General features: G+C 41.1%; 2 protein-coding genes across 2 annotated transcripts in view; one reads left to right on the forward strand and one right to left on the reverse strand.

The window, feature by feature from the left end:
* The window catches only part of T265_04003 (hypothetical protein), a gene marked incomplete at both ends in the record, with an annotated part of 76,645 nt that overhangs the window by 51,295 nt on the left and 1,923 nt on the right, over positions 1 to 23,427 (forward strand). The gene's annotated exons all lie outside the window — the stretch shown is intronic.
* Positions 7,903 to 11,737, reverse strand: T265_04005 (hypothetical protein; the record flags this gene model as incomplete). The annotated part of the gene is made up of 2 exons (XM_009168623.1): positions 7,903 to 8,052; positions 11,609 to 11,737. The coding sequence occupies 2 exons, from the start codon at positions 11,735 to 11,737 to the stop codon at positions 7,903 to 7,905; spliced, it is 279 nt and encodes a 92-aa protein (XP_009166887.1).

The raw sequence follows: 23,427 nt of genomic DNA on the forward strand, positions 1-23,427 counted from the left end.
GATCGGATAAAGATAAATGTCTCAGCAACTCATGGGTATGATTAAGCTGTAGAGCATTTACGGATAACTTGCGCCCCTTCTTATACGTTGAAAATCGAACAGTATATTGATGCCGTTGAAAAATAATTTTTACTAACTGTTGTCGTTAAGAGACAAACCAGTTGAAATTTAAAACCGAAAGATTTCTCCAGCCCCAAAATTTACTGTGAAATAATTAGTGCAATTATTAGCCGAGGTACTACTGGTGTCACCTATTTCGCCTCTACCGTCACCAGCCTGACTAAGAGTCAAGTAGCATCACTGGAGATCTTCGAGATCATTCGTTGCCAGCCGTTTGACCTAATAGGTTTGGAAGCGACACATCTCAGAGAAATTCCAAAAATACGTTTGGCCGCTAATGTAGACATCAAAAGCCTACTAAGAGTTACCGTCAAGTTGTGATAACTCGCAAATACCCAAATGTTAATGATAAAAGGGAAGGTGGGAAATCTTTGCGGAAGGAGAATGGGAATGAATCCGTCCGATGAGATGCAGAATTTTTACCATTACCTGGGAATCACGTTAGCCTCACGACTGAGCGGCACCACTTCAGGGTGATTCAAACAATAAAGTTTTCGATGGAAAGTTTAAGGTCAAAATACCGCGTAGTGGAATAAAGTGTTATAATCCGACGTTTTGGTTACGGTGAGCAGACTTTTTCAAGCAACTCCGTTAACAAATATGTCTATTGCGGACTAACGCCACCAGAAAGCACGATCACAAAAAAGCTAACCTGCTAGGGGAATTCCAGTTCTTGGTTATCATCTAAGAGTCTTTCTGTCGGAACTTGTCAGACAAGGAGCAATCTAGGCGGACACTTTGGTTATGTTCTGCGGAAAATTTTCCCAAATGAACTGATTCTCTTGAGTGCTAGTTGAAAGTGGCTTTCAAGATCCACAAGTTGTGATCTCCAATATTTCTACTCCAAGTCACTGTCACCAGGCTTTATCATACTAATAAATTATGGGTACCTTTGTTAAAGTGATAAAGTATGACCTTATGTGAAGATAACAAGAAAGTTTGCAGGTTGCTAATGAAATTAAATGCATGACGACCTGTGGCGCACGGCTGCCACGTTAGCTGTGACACTCAACCAACTTTGACATCCGAATGCGCACATTCGATAAAGAATGACTGTTTTGAAGGCACCTGTTAGTACAGACACTGTCAACCGCAACGAGTTCCATCCAGTTTTTATGGCAATTCCAAAGTCCGGCGTACAGTGATCCCCATGAAAGTGGTCGTGCTTAAATGACTTTCTAAATGACGTTTAAATTTTCCAACTTAAGAAATTTTACTTCAGAGACATACACGATTCTATTTTAAGCGCATACTGGGTAACAAATTGCGTTGGGTGTATTACCCCTGGCTACTAACTAACTAAATGGTGTTCTAAGAAATCAGCTAAACTGACAGCGCAGTTGACGTTTTCTAAGTCCGGAGTAGCAGTTACAATTGTACTGAGAGTCGGGTTTCGGCACAAGGGAATGTTCAATAAAGCGTTTGCCTGGGAATAAAGTAAGCTCTTAAACACAACCTGATTGTGAGCTCCTTAATAATTAGCCTCATGTGAAACGATCTAAATCCGATGGCATCTTTCACTGTTCTATTTTAGGTTTGGTCTCAGGGTGATTCTCGTTTAACTGCTTAGATCATCGCCTGTTTTACCATCAGCCTATTCAACTGACATTTCTTGTTCCTGAATTGACGGCACCGCCATCCTTTTTCAAGAATGGACTGCAGCTGCCAATCTGTTAGTGGAGCCGTGAAGAAATGACTCAACGGATTCATTTGTTGATGCATTTTTGGATTTTGATATCGACGTAACACATGTTCTTGTCCTAACATAGTTCCATACAACCGCTTAGAAACTGCTGTGTGTGTAATAGTGCGAACAAGTCCACTTGGCTGACTACGTGGTAGTTTTCTGATATTTGACTTATACTACCGTCAAGTGGCCGAAGAGAGATAGCTATACTCAGCTAAAATGCTTATTACGGCAGGCGAATAATCTTAAACGCTAGAAAGTGTAGTGTATATCTTGTGAATTGCAATTTTCAGACAGTGTGCTGATTTTGTGTAACTGAAAAACAAGCTGCAGGTCATCAGAGTCGGTCAAAATACACACTAGTGAAGGTAGACTCAACTCAGTCAAAAATTCGTCACCAGACAAACCACGCATGCGCGAAACTGGAGTGGGGTTATATATATCTATATGTATATATATGCATTATATATATACATTGTCGTACGCTACTTTTATGGTTTTCCTATAACTTCACTTGAATTAGAAAAAATCATAAGCTTGCACTATTTCTGCGTTTTTGGATTCGCCAGTGGTAAAAAGGACGTATTCGGCTTTTGGAACAATATCTGTTGCACAATGATCTTCCTGTAAATAAGATAACTTTCTTTACGTACTAGTCATCCGAACCTGGACAAAAGTGGCAAAGTATTTACAATAGTGTGGTGAAACAAATGCCGGAACTACTTCAAGCTCACATTAAAGCCGAACGAGTATCCTGTGAGTTACATTGGTCATTCTTCAAGGACCACCTTCGGAAATTCGTCAGTATATGCAGGCATGTCTGCATCACGAAGTCTTCCGAATTGGCACATGCCCAGCTGATACTAAAGGGCCAAGAAGCATCCTTAAGTTTGTATGAAACACTGCCTCAACCAGTTTCTTCCAATGCTGGTTCAACAGAGCATGGCTGACCAATCAGTTCTCCAGGAAAATTATGTGCATTTGTCACTCTTCATCATGTACTTAAATTAAAACAGACACACCTAGTCACGGACAAGCTGAATTCCAGTTTTTCCTAGTTTGTAAAATGCAAGTAATAATTCATTTTGTCACAAATTTCATTCATATGGGCATAAAAATGGCCAGATTTTGCATGAAATCTATTCACTCTCGTATAATACCAGTACCGTTCTCATTTTCTACGCTTGTATGCTTTCCTTACCCGTTCACCTCTATTAACAGTCCCTTAAGTTTCATGTGTGCTTCTTTAATTCGTTTTCAGAGGAGAAATCGGTCTGCGACTCATTGGAAGCTGGAAACTTAGGATGGGAGTTCCAGAGCGGCGATCATTCGGCCAGGAACTGCGTGACCACGTCCGTTCCGCTAAACACGCAACCCTTTGTTGACTACGTTATTTCTTGCTTGACTCTGGCGCAGTTCACGCCCAGAACGAACTGTGCCTGTGTGTGGTACGTCACGCATTCCGAAATGTGACATTACGCTGGATGGTGTGTGCCTAGTAGCCGCCTAGTAGCCGCTTCTGTCCGCTTGGCAAATTTAGCAGTAACTTTTAGAGGATCTTTTCCGCTTAGTTTCGTAAGTCTGTCGTATCACCTTGTCTCCACATAGCACCTGTTGCTGCAGCTGTTAGTCATTACTATGTCTAGTATTTACCACCAATCTCTCAACATTCAAGCTTGTGACAACTGCTCCTATCTTCCCTTTGTTGTTTGGCTTTACTTGAGTTCTAAAGAAACGAGATGTGCAGTTGCAGCCGCTGACTGTTGCACTTCTGTGGTTGATGTCAACACTGCAATTGTTTCAAGTTTTGATGACTGTAGATGTCCGACATCCACTATACAGAAGTTCATTTCAACTTCGCTCCTGAATTCCGATCAACGAAAGGCCGCGTTTCGTTGCAATCTGCGTTTGTGGAATCCGTAATACTGTGTCTATTCTATACTGACCAAGGAAGGTTTTTATCTTTATCATACATTCATACTTATAACCATGATTTCTGAGTAAACGTTTGGTTGTAATTCTGCAGAAATTTTAGCCCAAAACACGAGGACACACGACTAGAGTTATTCGTCTACAAACTATTAGTAACTTGACGTTTCGGTTTCAAAGATTTTCCATTAGTAACTTACTTTCTCTATGGTTCCAAAACTCTTCCTTATTATCCTTGCATTATTGTTCCAAGCTTGTTTCCTGCAACATCCAACGCGCTTGTCAGTTTGCTGTCAAAAGGTTACGGTTGATGTGAACAGACTGAATTAAAACTTTCCAAGGAAGTGGGTTTGTTGAAAAAAACTAAATCACAGATAAACGGTCACCGTATGACTGAATTGCTTTTAAGCTATGTGCAGTCCAGTTCTGGTTGATTTGATTGGCACAAGCTTATCGATTTAAACGCAGGTGTGATGGGGGTGACATTCACTATGCCGATGCGGAGCGTCTCCCATATACAGAATTCACTTGCTGTCACAGAACACGAAGTGAAGGGTGAACGTTTTCATATTTCCCTGGTTGGTGTTGGAAGGTAGTTTGCTGAAACCAAAGTTGCATGAACAGGATGACACGGCGAATGACGTCACGGGTATTTTGGATTAGACCGTTATGCACTCGATTTGGTTGAAAATCTCGTAAATATGGTACGAAATTAGGCTACTTACTGGACATCAGTGACCAAGCACATTCATGTACCATCCTCGAACCGAATATTACTTTCTTACTAACCAAGATTCTTGGTGCAGTGTAACCTGCATTCATTTGGACGTGATACCTAAAGAAACGATAAAACATCAGAAGTTCGTGAGAAAAGCATGGGAGAGGGGGACACAATTCGCACCGGTATACGAAACAAAAACGAAAATGCCATTATCGTCACTCTTCGTAGTAGTAGAATTTGAATGCGGAGTCACTAAATACATAAACAGCAAAATTGCATGAGTGTTCTCCTATTTAGCTCTGATGGCACTGTTGCGTATCATGTATCGTCATTATCCTATGAGAAATGTTTCCGTGGCAGCGCGACCTAAGGCAGGTTCCCTGTAACATTAATAGGGCTGGTGCGCTCCGATGCCTCTGGAGGCATTTCTGACAGGAATATTAACACCCCGAGTTCCAAGATGTCAGAAAGTCAATCATAGAGTCAAAAAAGCTCGAAACACTATCTTACTATTAGGTGATTTGATGTTATAGCTTTACTGCGACTTTAAGTGTAAGGACAGTGAGTCTTTTCCACCAGACAACCGAAATTCCCAGATTTACGGGAGAATCGACGCAGCCTTTCACTAAGGAGGACTGGTCAGGAAATGCGGATACTGAAAGCCGCGTGCTGGTAACAATTTCAGACCAATGTTTCGGATATCCGGAATAGGTCAACCCTCAAAACCCCGGACAATGGCCAAATGAATCCTGTTAAGGGAGGATCATCACTCGACAGTTTTTGCTAGGAATTTGTAACAGTATGGTACTACCGGATAAGGAGAATAGTGGTGGAGCTGAACAGTGGATAAAATTTGTTGTCAAGGAATGCAAACCGTGTGATGTTCACATTTCGGTGTTGAATGAGACTAGCTAGTTGAAAGAAGGGCAAATGCTTAAGATACAGTTGGAAGCATCTGAACTGGAATTGCAGTGCGTAGTCTGCAGGAAGAAGGAGCTGGATTTGTAGTATGCAACAAAATCCCTTTCCGTGATATTCTTTGGGACGAAGTGCATCAATAAATTAATGATAAATGCAAATAGCGAGAGGGCGTCCTGGCATATCCTTGATCGCCTGCGCACAATTACTCATTCTTAAAACTTATCTACCAGCCAAAATTTATTTAAGCAATAACCATTAACTACCGACCATTTGTAAAAAGATAATTTTTATGCCCTGTTTTGGTAGAACTTCGGGACTGGGGAAAATACAATTTGGAGTTGGATCAATGAACGACCATAAAGGAAGCGTTTTCCAGTTTGCAGTTCTGGTTTAAGCCTGGAAATATTCAGTTAGAACAGGGACATATAAACCTATAAAAACATGGCAACTTCTTATTGTCATCGTTCGACAATGACTTCAAATTCATCCTGAAAAATGATGGAACGAAATTCTTGGAACAGAAAAACGGTTTGTAGCGGCGGGCGATGGAAAATAGAATAAGTCGGTGGAGCTGCAAAAGGCGCTATCCGGCTCTATGGTGATTATTGGTCGAAACCTCATCTGATTCGTAAACACGACAATGATGCTGGACCGAGAAGAGCTGGGTTATCAGTTTGACAAAACTAAATCGTCCTTTAATCTACAGCTGAGCAAAAAATGCAAATGTCAGTACGGTACCAAACAACTCGTCAGTCCCTGCCGCTTGAGAATAACTTCGGGTCACAAGAACCATCTTCATGGAGGAGTCTGAAGACAGACTAGAGATATTTTGGATGTGTTGAAAACTCGCTTCCGCAGCCTACTCAGTCATCCATCAGAAATCAGGTACAACCAAACAAACACAACTGACCAATTTTGTTAAACTTTCCTCCTATAAGGTACAGGCTAGTGTGCGAACTTACGAAACTGCGCCTGAAGAATTTAACATAAATATTAGGGTAAAATAAGGCAGTTTTGTCTCCACAGTTATTCAACTTTTATTTGATCGCAAAAAGTGGGGGCTTTGTGAATTTTAAACGATGATTCTGCTATTTACTACGGTCTGGATGGTGACCTGTTCGATTGATGCTTTCTAGCTAGGTGATTTTTCCTAGAAACAAAGTTCGATAGATGCTATCGTGGCAAATTCCTGGGCAAGATCACCACGCACAACGGCGTCAAACGCCTCTGAGGCTTCTATTTCGGTCCGAATAAAATTATTCGTCAACGCGTATTCTACGTCAACTGGCTCCCTGGGGACACCAAAAGTTGTCCAACATAGAGACGCATGGTCTGGGATAGCATGCTACCCGAGCCTCTGTTATCTTCAGGTACTCTGTCCGTCGACCAAATGATCAACGAAAAACTAGACTTGCGCAGACTAAAGACTGACATGGTATCAGGAAGACTGCAAAAGCGCTCTTGGAACTATCGGCACCCACAGTTGGACACGACAATTGTGGTGTATCTTCATACCGATATTTCTATTCTTTCGTGCAGCGGCAAAGCGTGAATGATATACCGGCGACTCATTCTTTACAGTTTCTGTAGAAAAATTTGCGTTATTATAAATTAGTTGAGACAATTAGCAGCGGTTTTAGTGTGTTTTTTGGTAGCTTCTTCTATGGAGCAATTTGCTTCCATGAAATTACGCTCTAGTCAAACTCGTGTTTTTTTCCTGACTTTTGTGCACTGAAATGAGAGAAATGATCGTAAAGGGAACCACTGACAAAGTTTCTGAAGATTCATCGATAGCCCACAACTGGTTTGACCTTTATTGAAGCTCATCAAGTAAGCGAAGTGAGCAATGCCCTTTATGAAAATGTATTGTGATACCTCGAATATCGTTCCAACTGAAACATGAGGCGGTCTTGGTTCAGAATTCAGTTGAAGAATATCATAAACGAGGGGTTCAGTTGAGTCTACCGTGAAAAGCAAAGCAAATTGCAAATGGGTGTATTTTTCAACCTTGTGTTCATGTATTTTGGTATTCGTTCCCGTTTGTTTTATATGTTGTTTGCCTTAGTCTCTGAATTGGTTCTTACATACGGCGCTGTTCTTCTTTATCAAATCTAACTTTCCTTTCGGTTTTGATAGTGTCCTCTGAAAAGTATTCGTGGATTTGTAAGCAACCGTCGAATTATGTTGTTGTAAGAACCTTGCCGCCATTTCAGCAGTGTTCTTGACTTACGGCAGTGTGACTCGTTTGTTCCCGTCCTTTGCTGTTGCATTGGTCTTACTTGGCTTCCTGAGTGATCTCTGGATCAAATCTCTTGAGTGTCCATTTTTCCGGAACATAATGTACAGGCGTTTCTCTTCTTTAACCTTGGATTCTGTTATTCCGCAATGTTTCTTGGGCCGCTTGAAAAGCGTCGGAATACAGCTTTGTGTTTTCGAAGTTTGGGTGGTTCCTCTGGTAGTAAGAATTGGATTCGTATGCATCGTCCTTCTGTAAGCATCAGTTTGTAGCTGTCAGTTGGGTAATCTAGTGATGAGGACATCCAGAAATGCCGATTTTGTCATTATCTTCTTCGATTGTAAATGTGACGTCGTTGAAATCGCCGCTGAATGGTTGGCCTACTTGTTGAGGTTCACTCGTTTCGATGATCACAAAAGTGTAGTCCATGGAGAGGATCTATATTTTGGGATTTATGCCGGGCAACGCGGTTTGTTCCAACTTTGGCACTGTAATTTATTCAATAGATCCTGAAGTTGGTCACCCCATGGGTGTCCCCCAGTGGTTCCTAATATTCCCCGTTAAACTCGAAATGTGTGGTAACTCAAGAAGTCGTCAGAAGTATTCTTTCTCCAGCGATCCATTTGGGATGCTGGTGTTATCCAACAATTTGACCACATTTGTCGTGGTAGAATGGAGATCTACGGATGTGAGCACACCATTATTTCGTTCTGATCACAGTTTACGTTCTTCAGTTTCCATACAAACTGTCCATCATTATTGCTTGAGTATTGATTCGTTGAGTTGAGTTCTTCAAATCGAACGCAAGGTTTTTTTGGAGGAATCAAGCAAGGGCGGATGAATAGTAGCTATAATCACGACAAACTGGTGGTCATTTTCGGCAGACGTGGTCTGACCTTATCATACTGTCATTACAAACTTTCTTTTATTTTATCGCCGTGATAACATGAATGTATGCGCACCCATGCGTTCCCTCATTTACATATGGCATGTCGATTTGCTGCTTTGGGTTTAGTTTGTGCCTCCCTGTTCTGAGTGGACATCAGGAGAATTGATTTTCTCGCTTGTTTTGTAAGACAGCCATTCTCACGATCAAGACTACTGCTACCAAACCTCCTTCAGCTTCTGGGGTCATGTCCTTATTTTAAGTTGTGATTTTCGCGATAGGTTTAACAAAAATCTACTTCACATGACAATATTCAAATACTACGTGCTGAAACGTTGCCCAGCGTTTCCCCTTGAAGTATGTTTCTTTATGCATCACTGCTGGCTGTGTAAATTTTTCATATAAATATCATGTTTCGCGCAAGGGAAATCACTAGGACTCCTTTGATCGATGCTAATATGTTAATGTCGGCGCAATATAGCAACGGACCAAAAGACAATTGAAGGGCCACTCTTAGACAGAGAACGGGGCAAACGTCCTTTCTGTGAGTTGTTGTCTAAATCAACCATTCCTTCTCTGTCCCTTTCGCCGACCCACATTTCACCAGTGTCCACCATCTACGTCCATCAACAAAATTTTGTTAGTTGATGACGAACACCGGACCAAATGGTTTCAAATTATTCCACCGTGGAATACCTAATTTGGATAACCACGCCGGCTCTATTCAGCAAATTGCTATTTCCGGTGTAACATCATAGTAAACTGTGACTGACGTAAGAGAAGCTAGTTGGACTGTCTCAAACGACAAGTACTGACAGATCATCTTTGCCTCACCTCAGACTCTCACTAAATTATTGTCCTAGTGTGTGCAGAAAGACACAAAACCGTGGTGTTGAACTATATTGTACTTAGTGACGAGCAGTTAGTTTTCAATACCACGACTACCACAGCATACTCTCGTTAAAATATTACCGTCTCGACATCTTCCATACGTGGCCTAATTTTGTTTTTAATGTTCCCTATTTACACAGTGCTTTTGTGGCAACCATCTTATCCAGGCAGCGATACTTTTATTGACAGTCTCCTAAAAGTTCATCTAATCATAAAACGCGATCATATCTGTGGCTGTTCCTCAACCTGTGTCTGTGACGCAGTGGTTTATCAGACAGTGGGGTGATGAATGAAAAATTATAACATCTAATAACTATTATCCAAACATTAGGCAAAACCTGAATGAAACAGTCTTGTTTACGCGTTTCATTTTGATCAAACAAGTGGTCCGAATAAGTCCATCTTATCTGACCTATTCGATGCCAACAAACATCAGAACAAATGTGTCGCACAACAGAGTGGAATATAATTATCTATAGGAAATGTGCAACAGGCTCCGCGCGTAAATACGTTCTGTCCTTTGCAATAATGTGTTTGTGAAGAAAATGAAAATCCCGGTCGGCTATCAGTGCACGTGGGAGGTTTCAATATACGTAATGAGCACGAAACAATACGGATAAGTTTACCTATAGATTGTCACAAGGCGAAATCTGCCACCACATCATACAGTCATCAGTGACTGATTCCCCACCAAAGATGGCTACCGAAACCTGACAATAAATTGTCTGTACAGAATTATGTTGAGCGTGCCAACCCTAAATATTTTGTCTCCACATGACAGTGCATATCAGAAAACCAGCATAGTTTAAAATTGAGTTAAAACAATCTTCAGGTGTTAAGTTCAGATGCGCTCATCACAATGGTTGTTTGGTGTAATGCTTCAAAGCAGTGATTCACACTTGGTTGCGGGTAGCGCCCTTCCATAAATCTTGGATCACCCTCCTCCTCTTGAGTTTGCTGACCCTAAAACAATGTATCTCAGCTAACAGAAAAACGGCATGTGATGAAGATGCGGAGCATGGTTAGACAGGGGGAGACTGATACTATGCTATCAAGGAGATTTACGCAACCTTGTGAGGGTTATTTTGTAATTTGGGCTGGTTTCATCAAAGTTTGAAAAAATATAGCACAATAAGACGTCAGATTTTCAATGGGGATTTTGTCCTCTAGGAAGTCACTCTATGCTGAGAAACCCCGAGGCACTATACAGCTGCTTCATCCTTACTGGGAAGCGCTAACAGTGCGCGCCTCAGGAAGTTACAGTGTCTCTAACCTGCGACCTTCCGGTTAGTAGTTTAACCGAAATTGTTCGGCCATGATTTACACAGGCAAACCGATGTAAATCATGATGTCTCATTGATATGCAATCCCGTTGCTCCAAACTACGGAGCCCATCTCATGGATAGATGGCGTTTTAATGGAGTTTAAATTAAATGATGTGAATGATGTGGTAAGTACGAGCATTGTACCGAACATGCGGTCTATAACCGAAAATAAAGGTAACCGGAGATAAAGCTCACTGGTTCCATAAACTGCTGGTAACAATTGCAGGATATTTTCACCTACCAAACCCCACAATCGATGGGACTTCTAAGGCCACCAACCGTTTGTAATCGATGACGACCAACAAGTGCACATTTTGTAGTATACATTAGATGTGACATCTCATAACGGTAGCATTAACATTAGCAAATCGGTCGTGGAGTAAATTATGTCCAATTACGCGTAACTTGAGTAAAACGGTCTTAATAAAACATATTTGGCATGCCTGCCATGAAAATCTCAGTAGTTAAATGCTACAATCTAACGTAACACGCACTATTCGAAAAAAAACAACACCGGCGAGACCAGATCAGCGTCTAGACCCAGATAAGCATAACGATCAGTTGGTCGAACTATACATTCCCATTTCCTTCCATGCCATATTCGACTATACGACATTATGTGACAACTTTCTACCTGTCTGGTCATTCTATTAACGGGATTGATCGTAAAGATGTGGGCCGCCCGGTCGACGTATGCAAGAGGAGACAGAGGATTTCAGAAATATTACCAGTCAGTGGACCTGTGGGCATCACAGACGCCTACGTATTGGCAACAGAATGTCTTTCTAGCTCTCATGAGTTTGCAGCGTCTGGACTCCGAGTAGAACCTAGCGGGAACGTGGACAGCAATGTTGTTTAGCGAACAGGAATTATGGCAGTCCATTTTGCAAACCGCTGCTCTTTCATTCCCATCCAGAAGGAACCAGTTCACACTATACAACTGCGCTTCTGCAGCCAGGAAGAAAACGCCGCTGTAATCACCAGGCGACAAACTAAGAATATGACAGTTAGCAAGTGGCATTTTCAGTTGCTTCAACCATCAGATGAACAGGATATACAACAAATATTTAGCTTTCTCATGCAATCAGCTGCTAGTATCTCCCAGAGAATCCTTGAAAATCCTCATCCAGTTGCAAATGACTATTTTATCGCGTCTATCAATTTCACCGTGTTTCTACAACGCTCAACAGTGAAGCGTTAGATAGTGACAGTGTATTTAGTACGAAACACCAATAAAAACTGAAAGTGTTGTTTTCTTGAATGGTCAAGCTGGATCCACAACATACAAATCAGATACCAAATAATTTCATCCTCATGCAAGCCAGGATTAAGCTCAGTAAACAGGGTATTGTAAACACGACGTTACAACATTTTATATGCTAGTGAGCTTAAATTCATGAAAAACCTCAAGCTTTCGAGAGATTGTCGGAAGAAAACTGCGAAGCATCGTAACAAAGCAGACATTTCGTGTAGATAAAACAAACGGTTGAATATTAATACAACTTTAACTGCATTCACTCTCAAATAATGATACTTGTCTATGGGCTTGCCACAGTATTCCACCAAAGGTCAAGCATGTTCTAGTGTAGCGCGATATCTCGAATATTGTGCCAACTGGATCATGAGGCGGCCTGTGTGCAGCACATTCAGTTGAGTCTCTCGTGAAAACCAACTTGATTTGCAAATGAGTGTATTTCTCGAAACAGTCCAATTCGGGTTCAAGTAGAACATAAGGTTGACGGAAACTCGGGGACTGTGCCTACCAGATGAGCCCCAAGAAGGGCGAAACCGGTCGTGGGCTGTCGAGAAGTTTTCAGCAACCTTGTGAGTAGTCTCTTTTATGAAATTATACTGCGATGTCTTGAATATCGTGCCAGCTGTGTGCAGCGCATTCAGTTGTAGAATATCAGAAACGAGAAAATTCATTTGAGTCTCTCGTAAAAACCAAGTTGATTTGCAAATGAGTGTATTTCTCAGAAACTGATGTCATCGGAAATCGGGACTGCGTACTACGTCAATCATAGCTAGGTCAATGCGGCAATCTTTAACATATTACAATGGAAACTGTCGCTCCGCAGATTCATCCATACCATTTGTTAGTTAGTTTTACTATTAAAATGGGCTTCGTTGTCGTAGCTAGACATAAACCGTCACTCACCCGTTTAGGCAGATCAAACTCTGCAGACAGATTTGTCTGTCTGAACCATCCGTTCTATCGTCTGAAGGTAACAGAGACAGTTCAGCAGCAAACAGCTAGACATGCCTGGAGGCTGTAACAGAGTGAGAGGTGGAAATGTGTGGGTACTGTAAGGGGTTTGTTCACAGATGTTTATGTCACCCGTATTGGCATCTCGACAAAACCATGCACCGGTAATCGTTGAGGAAGTTTAACATTTTCGGTGAATATCTTGTGCAAAGTGACACCAAGACCACGCATGTTGTTATTTTCTATGGCAAAACACTGATTGGCCTTAACTGTTTGGACTGCGATTCGTCCCAACACTAAATGTCAACTCCTTCTTTTTGTGGGGTCGCTGAATGTTACCTATCTACAGTAATCCGCGCATGGTTTGAACTCTAGAGCTATGGGTCATTCTTATGGGTTTCTAACGTAAAGGAGTGCGGAACGCGCTTGATGCTGATTTGTGAATGAGGCCCTTTGTAGTCTAGGGGGCTTGCCATTCTGCTGGATGTCATTCACATGGACTATTTCTTAGGTAGTTAGGCCAAATTTTCGGTAACTCCCTGGCTTACAAAATCTTAGCAGAGAGTTTGCTTCAACTGAATATGCTGCACCGAGTCACCTCATGTTTCAATGGGCACTATATTAGAGACATTGCGATACACTGTGTTTAGACGAAACACTACTCGTACGGTTGTTGAAAACCGGTCCTCAGCCCACGACCAGCATTCCTCTTAATGGGAATCATCATTCAGGCACATTTCCTGAAAAGAGTAATTCCGCAGGCTGTCGAAAGTTTTTCATCGATCTTATGCGCGAGGTGTTAAATCTTATCAGAGTCGGTTTGCATGAATTTATCCTCGATTCTCTAGGTAGGCAGATTTACAAGCCGCATATCTGCCATTTTTCGTGGTTCTCAGTGTGTTCAGTAATACCTCAGTTACTGGCAACAGCAAAGATCCACGATTCATTCAGGTAAAAACTGTAGGAGCGTTTTTGCTATCTGTCTTTGAGCCATCATTCAGGCTAAGTAAGTCTTGAGTAACCGGCTTTTCTACCAGTCGTGACCTTTGCTTTCCTGTGACAATCATTTGTCAATAAAGGTTGGGAGAATACACATTGAGATATGATGTAGTATGTCATCTTGGCAGCATTCAAATCATCTCAGCTCAAGCTACATCTACCAGTATTTGGTGAATTTTCAGCATTCGAAGAAAAGGCAGAGCCCCTAGTCACAGAGTAAAGTGCGAACCCAAGGTCTTCTACTGACAGAATAGTGTGTTGAGTCACCCACACGAAAAATAAAAAAAAAACAAAAACGCAGAGCGCCTTTATTGCCGACTCGAACAACAGAAAATAAAAGTTGCAAAAGTGCGAAATTAAGCTAAAATCTGGAAAAGACTCACTTGTTAATATCATAGCTAACTGCAAATGAATTTGCAGTCACAAAAAAAGTTTCTTAGAACTTCGAATTGACACTCATTTGCAAACCAATTTGGTTTTTCGAGAGATCACCTGGAACCCAGTTGAATCTCTCGTTTGTGATGTTCTCAAAACTTGTTCTTAGAACTTGTTCAAACATCACTGTCGTGTTGTATTCGTCGCTTGAAGGACCTGAACTTCAGTGACCAGCCAGAATAGCCATGACGTTCTTAGTTGTGTCCTGCTTCATAAATAACTACAATGAAACGATATGCCAAAACCCATAAACTCAGCTTGGAACGATATTTGGTAGTATTAGGAATATTAAACGACGTCACCTGCCATAAGGAAACAACACTAAAACAGTTTCAATCAATACATCTAGTTTTGTCTGTGAAATGGGAGGCCATCTAGGGGAAAGCGGTACGTAAATCATGGTTAAGAAACATCACAATGCAACAAATCACTCGACATAGCAGTGAGCGCAATAAAAAGACTTCCTACTGCTGACAGATCAACATTAATTATTTGAAGGTTTGATCATTCCCAAGCAAGCTTCCCTTGTACAGCAACATTCAAGAGTGAATACGGAGAACCATGTAAACGCTGATGAACCTGGCGCACAGATGGGGAAAGGGTTCACTCCGGTGGACTACGGTTCTCCGTACGTGGTGGCTTCGATAAAGTTGAGCCAATATGGGTTTATCTGGGAATCGCTCGCGCAACCGAAGATTCATGTAGTAAAGTAATCATGAATTGTCCACCTCTTGAGTTTTTCGTAAATAATTAATCGTGCTTTTTGATAAACATGCAAATACAAGATATAAATTACAGATTTGAGTTTTCCTGAGTGTTTGCGAGGATAATGTATTTGAATTATAAATTCGATAACGTGTTTCTAAATACCCACATTTTGTTCACAAAATGTTCTCCCCTAAAAAGAATTTCTTCAGTATCTACACTCACTACAAGTAGTACAGACTGATAGGCGGAAAGCAGTCGTCGTCGTTGCATACAGTTACAAAAAACTGCAATATTTAGCGTCCGAGGTGAAATGTTCTGTTCAGTTATCGACTGTCAGCGTTCTCGTCAAAACAAGGAGTATCCCTTCCTTCCCTATTAAACTTTCTGCAAATTAGTCTTCCTGAATATCACGATAGATTTTCAGTGCAGGGATAAGCGAAGGTGCAGGAAATATTGTTTTCTTTCTTCGTTACCATGGACTAAACTATTGTTTTCCCATCAGCGATCTTATTCGCGGTCGTTAAGATACTCCACTTACTCTTGCTTCTCTGAATGACTTCCCTCCAAAGTGACAGAATCCAAAATTTGACAAGCGGGACAGTTTACAGCAGCGAAAATATCTGTTTATGAAATGACCGATGACCCCGGAATTTAATTCTGAGTATTGTGCATCAGTTACTTGCAGGGTGGTGATGTTCTACTGCTTCTCAACCAAAATTGTTGAGCTAGTGCTGTTCTTCATGATTGAGAAATGACATCAGACACCTCATCATTCATGATTAGTTAGATCAGCCATATACACCTCCGTAGACGTACCGGTTAAAAGCACTTCTGTTGAAGTAATCGAAACACGCGGAGCAGATGCAGACACTTTGTGTGAAAGAACTTATGCACGACCCTAATTTGATTGCAGGTGACGAGCCGAATAAAGTGGTCAATGGGGAACGCACATTCATGTACGCCGCCTACTTATCTGGAACTTGTATTCATTTTCAAACTTTTGCACGCAACCTTAATTTAAATTTCATTAGACAGTATGATTTGGGTGCAACATGGATGCCAGCATCCATTTATTGGGCAGCTAAAGTTGCATGGGTCCATGGAAACAGACGAATCCCGGAACGGTGGCATTTCGCAAGAAAGTTTCAGCAGTAACAAATATGAATGCAACCCAGATGTCGGTTTCAATAGAAAGGGGACGCATACAGCGGGCACGTTGAAGAAGGGCTACTAAAAAGCCATGCGTTGCATTGACACACTAACTCACTCTGAGGGCATGCATGTCTGTGGGATTCGCTGAATACCGTGTGAGAATTACTCGATACATGAACCAATTAATACAGCATTCCCAAGGTTTTCGATGGCGGGGATAACACCTACATCACAGACAAATGAATAATTTCTGCGTAAGCAAACATGAAGAAATTCCTTTTGAGGATCAAGAAGAAACGATGCCAGGGGAAATTCAAAGAGGGGGTAAACGCAAGCTGCCAGCTTTGAGCCATCTTCGAGAGTGGAACAAGTGTGGAATCTCTGAATAGCGAGTTTGTAAATCAAACCAATATTGCTCCACAGCAAAGAAGCGCCATGATACGGTCGAGACTCATATCTCGTGAACAGGTGAAACAGTCTGCCGCGCCTATTCGAACCAGCATCACGAGACGATTCCTCTCACAATTCAAAATACAACACTTAAGGGGGAAGGTCCCGTCACACGTCCTAAATTTCAAAATACTACTCGAGCCAAAATTCCGTCAGTATTTCAACTATTTTTTCGGAGGTCGGTCTGGCTGTCTGAAATAAACAGCTGATCCACCTGGAAATGGCAAAATTGTTTCCCATAATTTTACCCCACTTCTTTTCATCTTGAATTCTCGGTTCGAGCTTACATGTCGTTATAAATACCAGGTTACGCGTCTCCGAATTTATTATATTAAAATTACATATATGTCGAGCTGAAATGGACTCAGCATCAGGAGAACAACGCTCGGAATGTGTGCTTTTTCGGTGCATAAGAACAATTAATAAATTCACCATTTGTGAGCGACCAGTTTGCAGTTAGTTCTAGGTAATTTTTTTGTCAAATAGTCAGTCAGTTATCAACAACAAACGATTATGAATAATCTTCTGAATCTACTTGGAGCTATGAAAAATTGGAATAGTTTTCACGGATAACTAGAAGGTCGTGGGTTCGAACCGTCCGAGAGAACAGTGGGACACGTATTGCTGATTATTCAAATTGCGGCCGTGTTGTGCTTATCAGCCTTTTAGAATAAACGGACCACACTCGCATCATGAAATGCAAATTTCGACTTATAAATAGGCGTTTATTTTGGATTTATTGTACAACCAGACCTTCATAAATGCAATGATAGTGCCAAACCTGTCGTGAGCAAACTGCTTTCTTTGTTGTGATTTTCAAAAGAAACGTGGCTTTATTTGTTCTGTTTCGGGTGAAATACCATAGTCGAGTTCAGGCCACATCTACACGTATCTCTATATTCGCCTCTTGAATGCTAATGCTATTATGTTTCTGACGATACGAACTGCATTGTTTTGAATTTTTTGACTCGGGCCTTCGTTTGTTTGGAATAACCAAACCCAATGTTGTCCTCGAAGCGCAAACAGATACGTACATAGCTTGTGAAATTATTTAGCCAAATCCTGTTGCGTTTAGACTGTGAAGCACTTGACTGAGATAAATTACCAACTGGCTGCCGGTCTGCTTGAAATAGCTCAGTTACGGAAAAGCATCAGGTGGTCCTAGGTTAGAAGACCTTAAGCTTGGAATGAAACAACAACTCAGGTAACTTAATGTATCGTTATAAAGCCTCCATAAAAATACGCACATGCGACCTGTGGTTGACATCCTATAAATCATCGTTGAAACAACCACCGGTCCAAAAACATAAGCAGAAAATGCTACACAAAGATGACTTACGGTAGTATTACACAGCCGTTTGACTTTGGTAAACATTATCAAATAACACGAATACACGAACGTTTCGCAACGGACTGGTAAGATTAAATTCTCAGATGATTGCCAATTTGAAGACACAAAACTTTGATGCCAGTCACTATGACCCACCTGTGTTTGTTTAAGTGTGTCTTTTATCTCTGACACAATCTTAACGGTACCAGATATCCCACTCAACTGTGCCTCTTCTCACCCTTTATGAAGCGCAAAGTGCGGACGATTTCCAAACGAGTTAAAGCAGATTAACCAGCTTTGAGAAACCGTTTGGACCCTAATGCAAAAAGATGAACACTCACCAATGCTTCTTGTAGTGGGAGGAAGTTAGCCAAATATTTATTCGTTGTTCGTAAGAAGGTGTACCCATCGACAAGAGAGCTGTGGTCAATTGCATTTTGTGCTATACCCGCGGCTGAGCGCTGTGTGTATATATTCTAACAAGTTTGCTTTAAGATTTTTCTTCTCACTGTCGACGATTTTTCTTACAAACACTGCTTTTCTCCATTAGTTTCCAAAATTGCTTGACTGTATGGTAATTCATATGTGTGTCTTTGAACAATAACCCACGAGTTCGGATTTCTGCATAGCACTGACGTCACCTAAGTGGGGCTTATCACTGGCGTCGACAGACTTCGTCTACTTGTCCGCTATACAGATACCCAGAATCCACTGCCAATAAGTACCGTATTGTCTCTTGCTTCATCTGGGTAGAGCTTTCACGAATAAAAATTACTGGGCAAGGGGACAGATTGTTGTCATAAGCCAACATTCTAGATCGTCTTTTGGTTGAGCTTATCCTCCCCACTGCCACACACTGCTATCTTATTAGGAACCGTCGTCATAAGAGAAGCTGAAAGTTGGGCAACAAGCAGCATGAAACCATTTTCTAGTTTCCTGTTTGACAAAAGCACCCAAGTTACTGGCATGCAACTTCTTTGTCAAAAAATTATTACTTTTCTTCTCGCGGCTGTCTTCTGTTGCTTCTCGTTCAGAAAGTGATAGAGGATGGTACTCGACGCCATATGTTTTTCTACTAGATGACTAGTCTCAAGACCCTAACTTTCCTGTGCACCAGGACGGAGGGGGAATTTGGTCATGCTGTTGCTGTGGGGAAATCAGATGTGTACCACCTGTTCGTCTTTGTGCTTTTTGCAGGTGGCCTTAATGTGTTTTGCAAGGCTGCCCTGACAAGACAATTTCGTTTAACTGGATGACATCTGGAAAACTCCACACGAGTTGCAGTTTTCAAGGGCTGAGGGAGTACTCCCATGAAGAACCAGAAGTACTAGTCGCGCATTGATGAGTGGTATAAGTACAACGTCTGTTATTCCAAAAAGTGGCAGCAGTAAATTAAATCACATTACATCGACCAGCAAGTTCATTCTCTGGAATTGATCATAAACGGGACCATTGAAAGCTCACAAGATCCCTTCTGCCTAGGCATACCTGTCCACGACCTGAACAAGATCACATCCTTGCAAGTGCAAGGAACTCTTAAAGGCAGATAACTTGGAACATCACCAGGAAAAACCTTTTCCAACTCTTGTGTCAAAGATATGAAATCACGACGCTTTCGGACACATTATCGTTCAAAGTTTTATCACCCCCCAGATTTTAGTGAACTCTGAGACTCACCAAAAGGAGTTTGGTGGAATACACTCACATGCAAACTGAACTCGTGTAAGCGGGAATTTCAAATGAAGCGTAACTGAAACTTCTGTTTACGACAATCTTCAGCTGAATTTACTGCACGAAGGACGCCTCTATTTCGGTTGGGATGATTTTGAAGACATCGTGGTATATTTTCTTGACAGTCTACTACTAGATTCAAATAGATGGCCCCTTAAATCCCACCAAATTCACTTTTTCACTGAACATCAAATTGTGTAAAAGCGATCAATACACTCAATTGCAAATCAAGTGAATCCAGGGGGAATCTGATAATTATCATAAAAAGCATAGTGCAGTGTTCTAAAACTGTTCGTGGCAAACTCACATGGCCATCTCTCATTCCAACAAGTTCGAAATATGACTCTGGAGTATTGAAGCGACACGAATCACAGAGGATGACACTTCCCTGGCTTCTAAAATCTCTGAATGATTTCTTAATCGGGAACTAACCTCCCACTGGTTGCTGGTTGACAAATGCAGGTGAGTTTTGTGTATAAATCGCGCATTTTTCATTATCAATTGACTTGAAATAAAAAGGGACAGGTAATTCTCTATGCTGTCATTGTCACCCATGTTCCGAATACATTCAACTTTTTGGGAGTGCTTGACCTACAAAATCACACTCAAAATAATCAGATTATCGAGAGCGATTGAAGTGCCTCAAACTGTATCAACGAAATCACACGAGCGTCGCAGCAATCAAAAGTGCGACTCCCCTTATGAAGCTGATATCACTCCAACCTGATCCGGGTTTTTGCAGTGTTAGGCTTGCTGCATCCTTTGATGATTGTTATCGAAGCGTCATGAGTATTTAGTCGAGTGCCATGGACACAACTGTTCATTTCATTGTTTCAAAGCTTAGTTGCACACCAGAATAAGCAAACCTAGGTCACATACATTTGACGAGATATAAATATGAGTGAAACTTGTTCACGTATAACGGTTTGCGTAGGATTTACTACATTCAATTTAATATAGAATGGTATATAAACATATAAATATCCGTTTTTAATTCTGAAAGTCAATAAATTTGTTTCCTGTATCCTTAAGTTGTTTTATGACTGTAGTAATGGAGTAGTTGCACGGATTACCATTAGATATTTGGTACGTATACAAAAGGTCTCTGAAAAGCGACAACTGGTACTTAGTGGAATTCCGGTCGGTTCATTGATGATTTCAATACAGTTTAACTTACACTTTTGATAAGTGGATGTCAATCACACTTTTCACTTAGTTGCTACGTCATAATAAAAAGCAAACGGAAGGGTGGCAATATCGGTAATATTGATCGGTAAAAAGGTGAACAGTTCACCAAGAACGGTCTGCAAATGTGTGGCGTTTCCAGGTAACTTTTGACTTAGTATCGTGGAAGCAAAGATTGATTCCTGTTCCCCACAAATCTCTGAAAATTTGCGAATGCAGGAAATAAATCCATACGTAATCTGGCTAGATGGGTGGTGCTTCTTCCCTGTTTTATGACAAACAGTCGAAGCAGTCATAAAGAGCACTGGTCACTAATGTGACAGCGTCCAATCTAAACAAACGCATAAACGACTGTTTGTGTGGTTGTACGTTTTCTCGTTAAACGAAGAATCGATTAACCTATTTTGTGCGCGTTTTCCACATTACGGGGATGGGATTCATAGACTGACATTGTATATTCTTCGATTTAAAGTCGAAGTACATATGCCAGGCTATAAACTAACTACGGTTTCTTGTCCAATGTCTGTTCATCGTGCCAAATTTTGACCAATCGGTGTCGTTTTTGGAGATTTTAAGGCATTCATTCTCACACTATCATGGTTACACAATTTATATCATCAGGGGTGTCGAATGGTGGCGAGAACTGTAGAGGATTCCCGAGAGTTACTTTGGAATCGTATGAAAATAAAGGGTAGCAAACACTTACGTCCATAAGACTGATGTCAGTATGCAAATTCCAGTGCGTAATCGCACCTAGCACTCAAGTGTTTTCCGCAAAACGTTAGGATATGTTTGCTGAAGCTGATTGTTCCCAATCAAACTTTACGCGTTCTTTCTGACATTTTAATTGAAAATCTATATACAAGCCTGTCCACAGTTACAATATGCCAGCGAATATTGAAGTATATACTACTTCGTCTCCAGCTTATTCATTTTGCTTAGATAAATTAGGTATTTAGTTGAAGCCGCTTGCAATCCATATTCCTGGAATGTCATTCATGCCATACGATTATTTTATTTAACGTTAGAATGAATAACACAGTTCACTCACCCAGTACTTCTCAAATAAATGATGCTAATTTCCTCGGAAGGGTTAGGTAGCGACCAGTATATTTATTGCTGGGTAACGTTTCGCTTTTGACACAAAAGCTTCGCCAGATCAGGTGACTAGTTTACCAGGTTGCCTGGCAATAAATCTGCCGACTGTTAGCAAACCTTTCCGAAAGAGATGACTACTCGACAGATTATTCTCAGTCTTCTCTGTATCACACACTCTGACTAGTCCATAGCTACAGTGGACACATTGGGAGTAAACAAGAGATGCTTACTTATACAAAAATCTTGCAAAAACAATATAACTCCATCAGTATTATAACGCAGTAAGACATTGGGGTAGAGAATGAACTATGCAGATCATTTGAATGGTGACGAACACAATTTCAAACTCAGTCCGAATAATCTTGTACCAATAAGTGAGATCTGATGTCTAATATGAAAAGTTTTGAAATCAAAAAAGGCGTAGTGGGAATACAGGTTCTAACCTGGCGTCTTGAATAAGGCGAGGAATTTTTTCCAGGGACTTTGTCAACAAAATGAATGTGAGTGACTTGTAGTGATGTGTAACCAATGTTCAGAACACCGTCTTTCCCTCTTGGAGCAGCATTTCAAAGTAGCTGAAGCGGATAGGTGAAGTGAGTATTCTTGAAAGAAAACACAATTTGCTCAACCTTCAGAGAGCCATGAAGAATACCATAAAAGTGTTCGATTTTATGGTGATTTCTCTTCAGTCAGGAATTTGTCCGAAAAAATCAGACCTAATAGAATGGATAAAATCCCATCGGTTACTGTTTTGAAAGTCATCTTGGGTTACCTAATGTCTACTGTTTGCACTTGCAGTATATTTGGTATGGACAAGATGCTAAAACGTCACCTGTGACGCGTTGAATACCAAGTCAGCCCTCATGGCCGCATCATCTGCGTCTGCGGAAGTTTTTGTTCTGATTATGATTGCATTGTTTTGTGCACCTCAAATGAAGGTTCCAGTCGATGAGCGTGCATGACATACTTGGGTCAGCGCCGTACTTGAAGGAATAGCAAGACACAGCAAGAAGACTGGAATGCCCTCATCTAACTTATATTCTCACCTGCAGCTATCGGTGATATGCATCTGTTGAAGTTGTGGGTTGATTAAAACGCACTAATTTCCGATTAGTAGTAAAACAACCTGTCAGTCGACCATAAGCAGCCGGGCAACTGTTTGACTTATCTTCATAGATAGACTGAAGTATCGCTCCTATTGCCTGTCGGCTGATCAAGTGACGCAATCTTAATTGAAAGGCCTATTTGACTTTAAGGTCCTTCATTCTTTCAGTCGAACAATGCCAAGTTCCAGCTGAAATTTTGTTTTGAATATAAGGTCTACCCGTAATTCCATGATATGCGCACAACCATTGGTTTCTAACAATACGGATAAGTCTGTACAGTGCTCGAAATGATTCATTCCAGAACACGAGTG

Source organism: Opisthorchis viverrini (assembly GCF_000715545.1).
Source record: "Opisthorchis viverrini unplaced genomic scaffold opera_v5_62, whole genome shotgun sequence".
NCBI classification, from domain to species: domain Eukaryota; kingdom Metazoa; phylum Platyhelminthes; class Trematoda; order Opisthorchiida; family Opisthorchiidae; genus Opisthorchis; species Opisthorchis viverrini.